The sequence below is a fragment of the Oratosquilla oratoria genome, chromosome 33 (genome assembly GCF_046742065.1).
Source record: "Oratosquilla oratoria isolate Oo_2021 chromosome 33, ASM4674206v1, whole genome shotgun sequence".
In the NCBI taxonomy this organism is placed as follows: Eukaryota; Metazoa; Arthropoda; class Malacostraca; order Stomatopoda; family Squillidae; genus Oratosquilla; species Oratosquilla oratoria.
In genome coordinates this window covers 14,312,749-14,325,772 of record NC_134809.1, presented here as the reverse complement: position 1 = coordinate 14,325,772, position 13,024 = coordinate 14,312,749, and the positions used below count along the sequence as shown (strand labels likewise).

The window sequence follows — 13,024 nt, the reverse complement described above, 5'->3', positions numbered from 1 at the left end:
GTTTTGATAATGCATTCTTTTAATTATAGTACATACCATTTAGACTTGTAATGGTTTTTGTGAATGGTTTGAATATTACTAGTGTTGACCTGCATGTTGTATTTACCTAATTATAAACAGGAAAAGACCAACACCTGTGGGATTCTGTCTTATTTTTCAATTATTGCATCTAGATAAAAATCTATGTATGGCTCCAACTTGAGCTATATCACCTTCTTATCTGTTCCCATTGTTTATGCATCTGTATGAGGAGCCAAGAGGGAAGGAGGGATGGTGAATGGGAGTGGAGTATGTGGGGATGCATTGGGTTGAAGTGGATTTATGCCTTTGATTTTGGCTACCTCCCTTGTAAAGGGGAGAAAGCCATTGGTATATGTATGTATGTATCATAAGTGATCTCCCCAACCTAGTTCCAGAGCATAACACCACTAACTCATGTGGGTGACCCAACGAAAATGACCCAACATAGCAACTGCAAGACAGCAACTAAGAGCACCCAAACTTGCATAGTGAAACTAGCGCAGTGATTTAGGAAAAATAGAATAGATGCCTCCCTCGGAAATCATTTGTAACTATGTTTAACCCAGACACCATAGATCAAATAACCATCCAATAGTAAAAGTAAATGGCCAAATCTTTCCTTTGGAAAATAACCCTAGACTTCTGTGTCTCACTCTTGGTACATATCCTTCAGACCACACAACAAGGACCTGACAATGAAAATCTAAAAGAAAATAATTATATTAAGATTAATTGTAACCACAGGCATTGGTTAGCAGAAAGAAATCTAATCACAATTCTTGAAAATTACACACAACTCTACATCCACAGTATGGCTTCCATCAATCAGGAAGACAAACACACACCCCACAAAATATAAAAAATAAAGTATTGAGAACAACTCTCTTTCTTGACACATTTCCACCATCAACTCTCCACTACAATTCTTTCCTGGAACTCCACACTTCCCAACCATTCCATCGATTGGACCATTTCCCACCCTAGCATTAAGGTCTCCCAGTACTATTACATTGACATTTCTTCCTAAACCCTCTATGCACTCATTTAAATCTATCCAAAAGGCCTCCCTTTCTTCCACGCTCTTCTCACTGCCAGGCCCATATGCACTTACAAAGACCCACATCTCCTTTCCCAGTTTCACCTTCATCCACATTATCCTTGAGGAAACCTCCTTCCACTCCACTACCTGTTTACCTATCTCCTCACTTACTAGAATAGCCACCCCTTCCCTCCCTCGCCCTCTCTTCACTCCTGATAACCTCCCACTTACACTCACCCTTCCCTTTCAACTTAGTTTCACTCAAAGCCAACACATCCATCTTTCTTCTCACAAACATACAACCTATCTCTTCCCTTTTACTCTCATCTGTACCACATCCACGCACATTAAAAGACCCAAACCTTAGGGTGCTGGCCCGAGGCCCTCCAGCACCCCTTATGCCTTCACTTTTCCTCTTTACAAGGGAAAAGGGGACAAGTGTGAATGTAGTAGTTTCAGAGGGATTAGCCTGTTAAGTGTAGTAGGGAAGGCTTATGGGAGGATCTTGATTGAGAGGATTAGGAGAGGAACAGAAGGAGTAATTGGTTAGGAACAGTGTGGATATAGGACAGGTAGAGGTTGTGTAGATCAGATCTTTGTGGTAAGACAGATATGTGAGAAAGCTATAGGAAAGGGGAAGGATGTTTTTTGGGCTTTTATGGATCTGGAAAAGGCTTATGATAGGGTAGACAGAAAGGCACTGTGGGAGGTTATGCAGATTTATGGGATAGGAGGAAAGCTTTTGGGAGCTGTCAAGAGTTTTTATGAGAGTAGTAGAGCTTGTGTCAGGATTAGAAATGGAGAGAGTGAGTGGTTTGAAGTAAAGGTGGGACTTCGTCAAGGATGCGTTATGTCTCCCTGGCTGTTCAACTTATACATGGATGGGGTGGTGTGAGAGGTGAATGCAAGGGTAGTGGGTCAGGGATTGGAGATGGTTAAAGAAAATGGAGAAAAGTGGGAGGTGAGCCAGCTGTTGTTTGCGGACGACACTGCGCTTGTGGCAGGGTCAGAGGAGGGATTGAGGAAGCTGGTGGCAGAGTTTGGGAGAGTATGTGATAGAAGAAAGCTAAAGATAAATGTGGGTAAAAGTAAGGTGATGAGAGATGTACAAGGGGTGAAAGTGGCAGTAGACTGGAAGTGAACATTAAGGGAGAGCGACTGGAGGAAGTGGATAGTTTTAGATACTTGGGTGCAAGTGTAGCAGGAAAAGATGGAGTGAAGGTGGAGGTAGAATGTAGATTGAGAGAAGCGAGTAAATGCCTTGGTGGATTAAAGAGTGTAATGAGGAATAGACATTTGGGAATGGATGCGAAGAGGAGACTGTATGAAGGAGTGATTGTGCCAACAGCACTGTATGGGGCAGAAACGTGGAACATAAGAGAAGAAGAGAGAAGGAGTTTGAATGTGTTTGAGATGAGGTGTCTGAGAAGTATGGTGGGGGTTACTAGGCTGGATAGAGTGAGAAATGAGGAGGTGAGGAGGAGAACAGGGGTGAAAAAGGATTTGGGAGATAGGGTTGATGAAAGAATATTAGGATGGTTTGGACACATGGAAAGAATGAGTGAAGAAAGACTAGTAAAAGAGGTATGGAAGGCAGATGTGGAGGGAGTGAACATGAGGGGACGTCCTAGGATGAGGTGGATGGATGGGGTGAAGGGGGCTTTGGGGAAGAGGGGAATGTCTGTTGAGGAAGGAAGGGAGAGGACGGAAGACAGAGGTGAGTGGAGAATGGTTGTATATGGATGATGTTGTGATTGCATGAGGAGGAATGGGCGGGGGGTGGGGGGTGGGGTAGTATGTGTGAGTAAATTTTGACGCAGCCCGAAGGGATTTCTCCCCGTCCTCTCCTTATATGCAAGGGGGGACGGAGAGGGGGGGTCGCCGATTAAATGAAGCGGCCTTGCTGTGGATGTGCTGTGTCTTGCGACACTGCTTCTGACCCATGGCGGTGGGCAGGGTGCAGGGATGACCCGTCATCCAGGAGGTGCTCAGATGAGAGGGAGGGTGGGAGGGGTGTGGAGTGTATTTAGGGATGAAATGGGTGGGAGTGTTTTTATGCCTTCCCCTTTTTGGCTACCTCCCTTGGAAGGGGGAAAAAGCCTTGGTATATGTATGTATGTATTGAGAACAATAACAGGGTACACCAAAACCACCCTAATAGACCATCTGCACACACAAACCAAAATCTTCAACATAAAACACCACATGAAAATAAGAGGTACACAGTTCTTTGGAAAAATCCCTCAATCCTACCCATCTTTTTCATTTCATTACACAAGCACAACCATCTGAAAAAGAATATCAGCATACTACAGTAGTGGATAGGAGTGGGTGTGTTTCTTTGAATTGGCAAGCTCTCTTATAAGGAGGAAATTGTCATTGGTGTATAAATAGAACATTCAAATGAACATAACAATCTACCACTGTACAACATCACATCCATGCAAAAACATTCACACTAAGATCACAAAACAACCACTACAAGACCAGCCTATCTATCTATATACCAAGGGTTCTCCCCCACCTTATAAGAGAGGTAGCCAAGTCAAAAGGCACATATCCACTCCCACCTATTCCTCTCCAATTCACCACCCTTTCCTCCCCCATCTTGGCTCCTCATGGATGACAGGTCATCGCTGTATCCTGCCCACTGCCCTGGGTCAGAAGCAGTGCAACAAGACACAGCACATCTACAGCAAGGCTGCTTCACTTAATTGGTGACTCATCCTTTCTGTCCAAGAGAATCTATTTATATACCAAGGTCTTTTTCCCTCTAATCAGGGAGGTAGCCAAAGTCAAAAGGCATGTACCCACTCTCATCCATTTCATCCCCACACATTCCACTCCCATCCACGACCCTTTCCTTTCATTTTAGCTCCTCATGGATGATGAGTCATCTCTGTATCCCATCCTCTGCTCTGAGTCTGAGGCAATGCAGCAAGGCTGCTCCACTTAATCAGCCGCCTCATGCAGAAAAATAGCAGATAGGGAGAAATCCCTTCAGGCTATGTCAAAATATCATTCACACATAACCAGATAAAATCCCTAAAGAAAAATCCCTCCCAAGAACAACACCAGCATTTAGCACTGAGACAATCCCAACATAGAATAGGCCTGGCCACATAAACAAACTGCCCTAGATGGAAATACTATACAGGAGAGACTGAACAATACCACAGTACCCCACCTCAGTCTTTAGACAGCAACACAATATTTCTTTCCTGGTGGCCGTTGCCATTTACCAGGAAGCTATAGGTCTCATACAAGAGAGTCTTGGGGCATTGGATTGATGGATAGTTGGTCCATACAACCTCACCAAGGCAGATTAAGCCACCACGGTGAGGTAATAAGGGACCAGTGGTCCTGCACTGGACCATAAAGCTGAACACAAGATATAAAATATCACTAAAACTTTTAACTAGTATTCACAATTTCCCCCAGGTATTTAATCAGAACAGCACTGCAATTTTTGGTTGGATGTAGTGTGGTTAAGCTGGTTGTTATAAAATTGAACTACTGTATACTATAGATGTATTACACTTCTTTTGTTTATTAATTTGTTTCAGGTAGTGGTAATGGATTGGAAAGGGAAGAACACGAGAGTGAGACTGATGAAGAGAAGAACAATAACAAAGCCAGCAAGCAGGAGAGTGACGTTGCTGTAGTTGATCGTACTCCAAGTGATTCCACCCATCTCTGACTCGGTTTTGTAATAGAGAGTCTTTCCTGAACTCAGATCAGGGGATCTGGGGATCTCATCCCTCAGGTTCCTTTAATGTTAGGTACTGTGCACAATGTCTGGTTACTTGCAAATATTCTTCTAGCCACAAACTTCCTGTTTGATCTGCAGTATCCTCCCTAATATCTGCACCAACTCATTTGTATGATGTAGAAGTTACCATTTATTGATTTTTAGAAATTGTATGAGTACAATTATATCGTTTGTCTCTGGTTTCTCATTCAGCATTGTTGATATGATTGAGGTGAATGTACCAGGTTATAAAGAAAAAATAATAATAATGTTTTTGTGATATTGAGATTTTTTGGAAATTATTTTTATTCGAAATATTTGATGAAAAAGATACTGTGTGGTATCTTGGCCCCAACTGAGAGAATAAAGGATTGTCTTCTTTGTATGACGTGGATGCTAAAATACAATAATTGTACTTCAGACAAATCGTAGAAAAAGATCATATCTTTGAGATAACATATACCTTGTCAACTGGCGTAATAATTTTCATTCAAAGCCGTTTTGTTAAAAATTGTTATAGGATGAAATTGGAATTATGTTAGGGATGGTTACCCTCTCCTTTGTTAATGATTTCCATGGCTGTTGTCTTGGAGACTGTCAGTCAGAACCCAGAATGGTTAGTGAATTTTTTGTTTTTTTTGTTACTATCATCCCAAAAATTTAGTTTAGTAAAACAAAATTAGATATTCATCCAACCTGTACCTTGAACTTTCCGGGGACAGATTTTTACGTATTATGTAGTATTCAGACCAGAAATCTATGACCTATCCAATGCAGTAATCAGATTTGTAATTACATGAAAATGTTTTGAGAAAATGAAGAAAAGATAAAAAAAAAGAACATTGTACACATACTGAGAAACTGCTACTTTTACCCTACAGCCTTTTTTTTCTCTCTCTCTCTGTCTCTCTCTCTTTCTCCAGGTTAACATTTTGGTAGTCAGTTTGGTCAAACTTAATGGCTACTGCAGCAGATTTTTTTATGTACATTTTGATATTAAGTTTGTTAACAATATACATATAACCAGTCCTGTCTCTTATGAAGTGTATGACAACAAAAACTCCAAAATGTGTGGAAAGTTTTCATTTTAACTTAATCCTTCACATGGGCATACTATATATTTCTTCTGGTTGGTGCATATATGAAGGCCCTAATTCCCTATACAAAGGGGGTGACACAGTCAGAACATACTGAGTAGAAAATTGGAGAAAGGTCCTTTGTCCCTTTGTTCAGCTCTATTTAGTCACCTTTTACAACATGCAAGGTGGTGGTATTCTTGTTCACATCTCACAAAATACATATACCAAAGGCTTTTTCCCGCTTACAAGGGAGGTAGCCACAAAACAAAGGCATAAAAACCATTCCCACCCATTCCATCCCTAATACACACCACTCCCCTCCACCCTCTACCCTCCCTCTTATCTTGGCACCCCCTGGATGACGGGTCATCCCTGCATCTTGTCCACTGCCCTGGGTCAGAAGTAGTGTTGCAAGACACAGCACATCCACAGTATATACCTATACCAAAAGGCTTTTTCCCTCCCTCCCTCTTATCTTGGCATCCAGGAGGTGCCAAGATAAGAGGGAGGGAGGGGAGTGGAATATATAGGAAATGGAATGGGTGGGAGTGGTTTCTATGCCTTTTTCTATTTGGCTACCCCCCCATGTAGGGGGGAAAAGCCCTTGGTATATGTATGTATGAAGGAGATGGTTGAGTTAAAGTATACACCTATCCAAAAATTAAATTTGTATCCCTCCTATCTTAGCACCTCATGAACGAAAAGTCATTTCTCACAAGAAATAACAGAGCCAAAGCTAGAGCTGGTTTACCCATTCTGCTACATTAAGAACATAAGAATGAAGGAGACTACAAGAGACCATAAGGCTTACACCAGGCAGTTTCATGTCTATTACCACCTGTCATCCCCACCCACCCCTCCTCATTCACTTTAGAAAATAAGGAGCAGACAAGAAGAACCATCCTTTGGGTTGTGTCATTTCCTTTTCCATTTACAACCACTCCACATTGACTCTCATCTTTTGCCCTCTCTCTTCCATGCTCAACAGACATTCTTCTTGCATCCAGTGTCCCCTTCACCCCATCCATCTACCTCATTCTTGGTCTTCCCCTCAGTTTAAGCCCATCCACTTAACTTTCCACACTCTTTTTGGTAGTCATATTTTGTTCATTCTTTCTGTGTACTCAAAGTATCTCAGTATCTGGATTAACCCTGTTTGATAACTCTTGCCAAACCCACTTTGCCTTACCTCCACATTTCTGTTTATCTTGTAACATCTTACTTTATCTTGTAACACCTTACTTCATAAAATGTCGAACGCATCTAGGCTCTTTTCTGCGTCCTGCAAATCCCACAAGATGGTAAAGAAAAATGAAGAGGAGCTACAGAGGTGTTAATAGAAGATATTTAAGTAGGGTGGGTGGTAGAAAGGAGGTTCAGAAATTAAAAGTTATCCCTCTGTGAGTGAAACTTAATCCCCAGTCTTAAAAGAATGCTATGTAATTGGTATGCAGAGGTCTTACCAAAGTCCCTGAATTATACTACATAAAAGTTTTGCAGTTCATTGCCCCATGTGGGGTTTTTGGTTAGTACCATTTATAATCCAAGTTTGAGGTTGAATTCAGATTGAAGTGACTGAGTATTGGAGACCCAATCAATCTTCAGTTTTGCATTGAATGAAGACAATGGCCTGACATTACTTGTCTTACTTGTCCTAGATTTAGGTGACCTCACCGTGGCCAGTCTGGGGACCCACCGCACATTAGCCAGAAGAAAATATATAAAGTATGAATTCATGTTGAAGGTTAACTTGTATTTTGAAAACAAAGTGTTGGATAGGTTCATATCTGTATTGTAATGAAGATGTTGGTCATTTAATTCGTCCATTGTGCACATTGCTCCCCGTTGTTCTCTTTTGTTGTGTGCTGACCCAGTGTTGACATATCCAGGACTTCACGAGCCATGGATTGATTCTTTTCTGAATTGTTCAAGGTTGTGTCTTAATACATTGCATAGACCTGTTGATTCTCAGGTTTCAGTCCAAATGTTCTGTTTACAGAAAGTACCGCATGATTAGTTTGTGTCCGTGAAAACTCAGATTCTTGGTTACATTGAATTTGACAAAGATCATAGCAGTTTCATTGGTATAGTGTTCTATAGCACTGTGACAGCTCGTTCAATCTTTATGTTTATATATATATATATATATATATATATATATTTTATTATTATTATTATTATTTTTTTTTTTTTTTTTTTTTTTTTTTTTTTTTCCCTGAAAATCAAGAGTAATTGCTCCATTTTAAAATATCTATGCCCTTCAATACTATGAGATATTGGATAGATTTTGTTGTGGCAAACACTAGATAATTCTATTTAACCGAATGAGGGACAACTAAATGCATTTATTTAATCGAGAGTATTCAAGGATTTGTCCCTTAGTAAGATGCTATTCTACAAAGACAACTTACATACACTATAAAACAAAAGCTCAAGAAATTTAAATGGCTGCACTCCATCCATCCATCCATTCATATAACGGGCTTTTTCCTCCTTACCAGGGAAGTACCCAAAGTGAAAAGGCATGTATACCCACTCCCATCCACCACCCTTTCCTCCCTCCCATCATAGCTCCTCATGGATGATGGGTCATCCTTGTATCCCACCCCACTGCCCTGGGTCAGAAGCAATGCAGCAAGACACAGCTGCAGTGAATAATGGCTGCACTAAAAAAGAAATAGTAATAATAAATAGGTAAATAGAATAAGTAAGAAAAATATAAAATAAAGTAGAACATCCACACACAGAAACCAAAACCTTCCCCGTAGTGCAGCACACGAGAATGATGGGAACATAATTAATTCAAGAACCCTTGAACCAACCCACCCATCACAACACACAACCCACCATATACAATATGAAAACTAAGTCCATTAGCATTATCAAACATCTACAACAATCAACCCACTCAGAGTATCCCATAGACAAACACATACTTGTATAGATCACAAGATACATGACCTCATGAGTGTAACTCCTTTTCTGTATACCAGTTAGGTAAGTACACACTCCTTAATAGACTTCCGAATTCTGTTCTCGCTAGGCTACCCCAGAAATTAACCCAACAGAAAAATAACTCACAAGAGCAAGAATTGTACTGCCATGACTATGTTCAGGTCACCAGGTCACACCAACACTACCAATACACAAGTGACCATTCAAGTGATGATGATAATCTATATACCAGAAATGGGAGTGGGTATTTGCTTTTTGAATTGGCCACCTCCCTTATAAGGGGGAAAAAGTCCTTGGTATGTAGATAGAAATCTATATACCAAAGGCTTTTTTCCCCCTTATAAGGGAGGTAGCCAAGTCGGCACATCCGTACTCCCACCCCTTAAGCAGCTCATAATAACAATAATTGTTGTCTCGGGTCTAACAAAGTGGGTAAACTACAATGGTTGGCAGCAGTCCCTGGGCCATCTCAGATCTCTCTGGAAAGAAACTCTGGACTGTTGTCTGTGTAAGATTAATGTGGAATTGTTTTTATAACATTGGTTAAAAGTAGAAAAATGAGGGGAGCTGTCACCAGCTCTCCATGTAGTAAAATGTCACAACAAAATCATTACATTTCATCAAGGTATTGAAGGAGTTAGTTGTAAATCCAGTTGATTTGGTTTGGATTTCATTTAATACAGCCAGTTGTATCACAGTATATTCCTGCATAATTTGCACAGAGATAAGTGTGATTTGAGAATCACCATCATAACGAAAAGGAACTATTTTTGTATTTATGCTAGAATCACTAATAGGGCGTTTATTTTGGTTAAAACCTGGATGTGATGTTGTTATGTATTGGTTATGCATGAGGGCATAACTTGCTTAGATGTAAGCTATGACCTTTTGGGGAAGAAAATCATGAGAATTTGCTGGTACTGAAAAGTTGTATAGTTATCAGCACATTGGTGATCATTTGAATAGACTTACCTCTGAAATAACAACAGAATGAGAATTGATAAGAGATCGTTATGCTTATTATCATTAAAATATTGATTGTTGGGGTGGAGTTTGTATTTACATTCAATTTAGCGTTAACGGATAGAGTTAAGTATTGTGCCTTTCCTTCTTTTCTTGTCCTTGAGTTTCATTGCTTCTAATACAGTAGTTATAGTTTCCGGGTTAACCATATGTTCAAGCTTTAAGTTGTACTGGATCATATTATACCATGATATCTGCTTTCTCTTTAGTTGTAAGTCATCATATTTGAGACTTGATAGAAAACAAGTTGGTGCCTTCAAATGTATGAATGTTATACATGAATATATATATATTAGAAGATTTTATGTACCTCTAGACAGATTATGTTGCAAATATTGTGGCTTTTGACAGTTCTGAAATGTAGAGTTGTGCATCATCCAACAAATTTTGAAGTTTGAGGAGTTTCTAGTCAGGAGGACAAGCGGAACAAATGTCAAGTTCTGGTGAGACAAAAAATGCAAGTAACTTGAGCCTTCCATATATGAATGGGGTTTCCAACATTTAGCTTAGTTTCACCATTTAACTCACCCTCACTAACTTACTCAGGTGGATTTGATATGGGCAACTGATATAAACCATCCATATCTGGCTGAAATACACGTGCTTCACAGTAGTTTGACCAGATTGGTCATTAACGTGATTGAACATGTGCACATTACTGCACCATAGTTTCGTTTAAATGAAATAATCATTTCATTGCAGACATGGAAGCCCATGCACTGGCGTTGATTCTCATCGTTCATAGAATTAGACCTGGGTAGATTAAAGGCTTTGCAAAAAAATATAGAAACAAGAATATAACTTCTGTAGATGATGACTTGCTTTGTTGCTCATCAGCTTTCTCCAGATACATCAGTTGCCAAATGAATCATTTCTTCCTCATATTTTCTTTCTGCTATCACACTTAACTATGTTTTTACATACCTGATTTGACCAGCACCCTAATTTTGCTCTTTAGGTCACGTTGGGTAACTTAGTTTTTAAGTATAATTTTTTTCATTATCTCTTATCATTGAAATCTACTCCTTTCCTGCTCTTTATTCTGCTAAATTCATCCACATTTAAAAAATATTCAAACAGCTGACTAATTATATGTGTTCCTGTCATAGTTGCAGATGAACTGTACATACTGCTTACATCTGTATGTTTATGTAAAAGTATGATGTTTTCACGTGAGTTAAAACCCTTCCACTGGGTGTTGCTGTACCATTCGGGGATGGACAGATTATGTTGCATGTTTTACAAAATAAAATCATATATTGATTAGGCAGATTTGATCTCATATTGCTTATGATATGTTGGATTATGATGTTTTGTCATTGACTTTGGGAATGAAATGTATATTAATATTCCTATATGAATTTTGTTCCCATATATGTAGCATCTCCCACTACCTTTTTCAAGGAAACCTATCTGTTTTCAGGCATTTCTTGGATATGTGCAAGAATATTATCATCATTACTATTATATATATATATATATATATATTTTATATATATATATATATATTTTTATATATATATATATTTTATATATATATATATATATATATATATATATATATTTTTTTTTTTTTTTTTTTTTTTTTTTTTTTTTTTTGCCTGACACAAAAGTAGTTTTAATATGTACGCACCCCACAGGCATTCCTCATAAATTTTACTTTTTGATGCATTTTCTGACCTGTTTTTATTTAGATAAAGCTGGACATCTTGTGCCAGCTTGTGTCACGACCATAGGGAATTGTAGGTTATCAAATTTATGGTATCAAATCTTGTATGATAATTGATATGTTTATAATGTCTGTGTAAGAGTGTGTATAATGTGGGAGGAATACCCAGGGAAGTATTGAGAACTGCAGTGGGATCAAATTGGGGATCCATCCTTCAGCTTAATCCTTAAATATTAACAACTTTTGTTGCCTTGAGTTTCATTGACTGGAAATGTGCTTGCTCGTAATAGCAAGCAGTGTTCTCCAGGCCCTCCCTTAGATCTTCTGGGTAGAAGTGTTGCACTGTTGTCTGTGTTGTATTAGTGTGGGTCTTCCTCCATGTCACTGACAGGTAGCAAGAGGAAGGAGTCAGTGGTTTTCAACTCTTATATAAAAAAAAAAATAGAGGGTAGTAAAATTTTACAGAAATATAGGGTCTTCTGAAGACTTGGATTTCCAAATGAATGGGGGGCTAATTATAATGAGAACTAATCATAGTATACAGGAAAGGAGCTATGCTTATGGGATTCTGTCATTTGTTCTATGATTACCATCATCAATTAGGATCATATGCCAGGAGGTATGTCCCCTCACTCAGACACTGTTGTGAATCCCCATGGTTTCTCTGGTTTCTCTAAGCTAGTGCCCATGCAGTCACCCTTCCCATTCCAAATAATTCTTGGCAGGTTTGATGGAATTTTCCCAGCTATGAGTCTATGGGAATTCCCTTCATCTCTTCCATCAAGGATTGTCTTGCGGAGACAACCCTGTGGGTAGAATTGATGTTATACTATGTTTTAGATTCATCTATAGTTCCAGCTTATATATCATCTAGGCTATTCCATGAGTTTACAAATGTGTGGATTTTTTTTTCTTTTTCTTCTTATTCTTTACATCTATGTATGCAATCTTTTTTTAACTTGTTCCCATTACCCTGTGATGACCTCATATCCCAAACCAAGAGATTTTCTTTGTCAACTTCATTCACCCCTTACAGTGGTCTGAACAACACAATCAAGTCCCCTCATAATCTTCAATTCTTTAATGATGGCAGGTCTGGTGCACCTAGTCTCCTCATACAACTTACCTATAAGGCTGGGAATCATTTTGGTTTATGCGTTCTAGTGCCTATCATTGACTTCATCTTTAAGCAATGGAATAAGGATAAACTCTACATGTCCCTCAGAAAGGTATATTTGGCAATTAGAAATGTGCACTAATGTAGTGGTACGTTTCAGTGACAGTAAACAGAGAGATTTAAACAATTACATTTCTCTCTTTCTCTCTCTCTCTCTCCCTCTCTCTCTCTCTTTTATGAGGAAATCATAAACATGGTGAGAAAATAGGTGAGCAGTAAGCACTCATGATTAAAGCTAGCTGTGCAGTGACTGAATATTTTAAATATATATCTGTACTTTTTTTTTTTTTCATAGGAATTGATTTGTATC

General features: G+C 39.0%; 1 protein-coding gene across 5 annotated transcripts in view; it reads left to right on the top strand.

The window, feature by feature from the left end:
- The window catches only part of LOC143017771 (SH3 domain-binding protein 1-like), a 37,730-nt gene extending 26,407 nt beyond the window's left edge, over positions 1-11,323 (top strand). For 3 of the 5 annotated variants that reach the window (XM_076172643.1, XM_076172644.1, XM_076172642.1), the window contains one exon: positions 4,627-11,323. In XM_076172643.1, coding sequence (XP_076028758.1) covers positions 4,627-4,760 — 134 coding nt within the window. In that variant the 3' untranslated portion in view covers positions 4,761-11,323. The remainder of the gene's footprint in view (positions 1-4,626) is intronic. The other 2 variants (XR_012965695.1, XR_012965696.1) reach the window with 2 other exon arrangements.
- Positions 11,324-13,024: the final 1,701 nt, after the last annotated feature.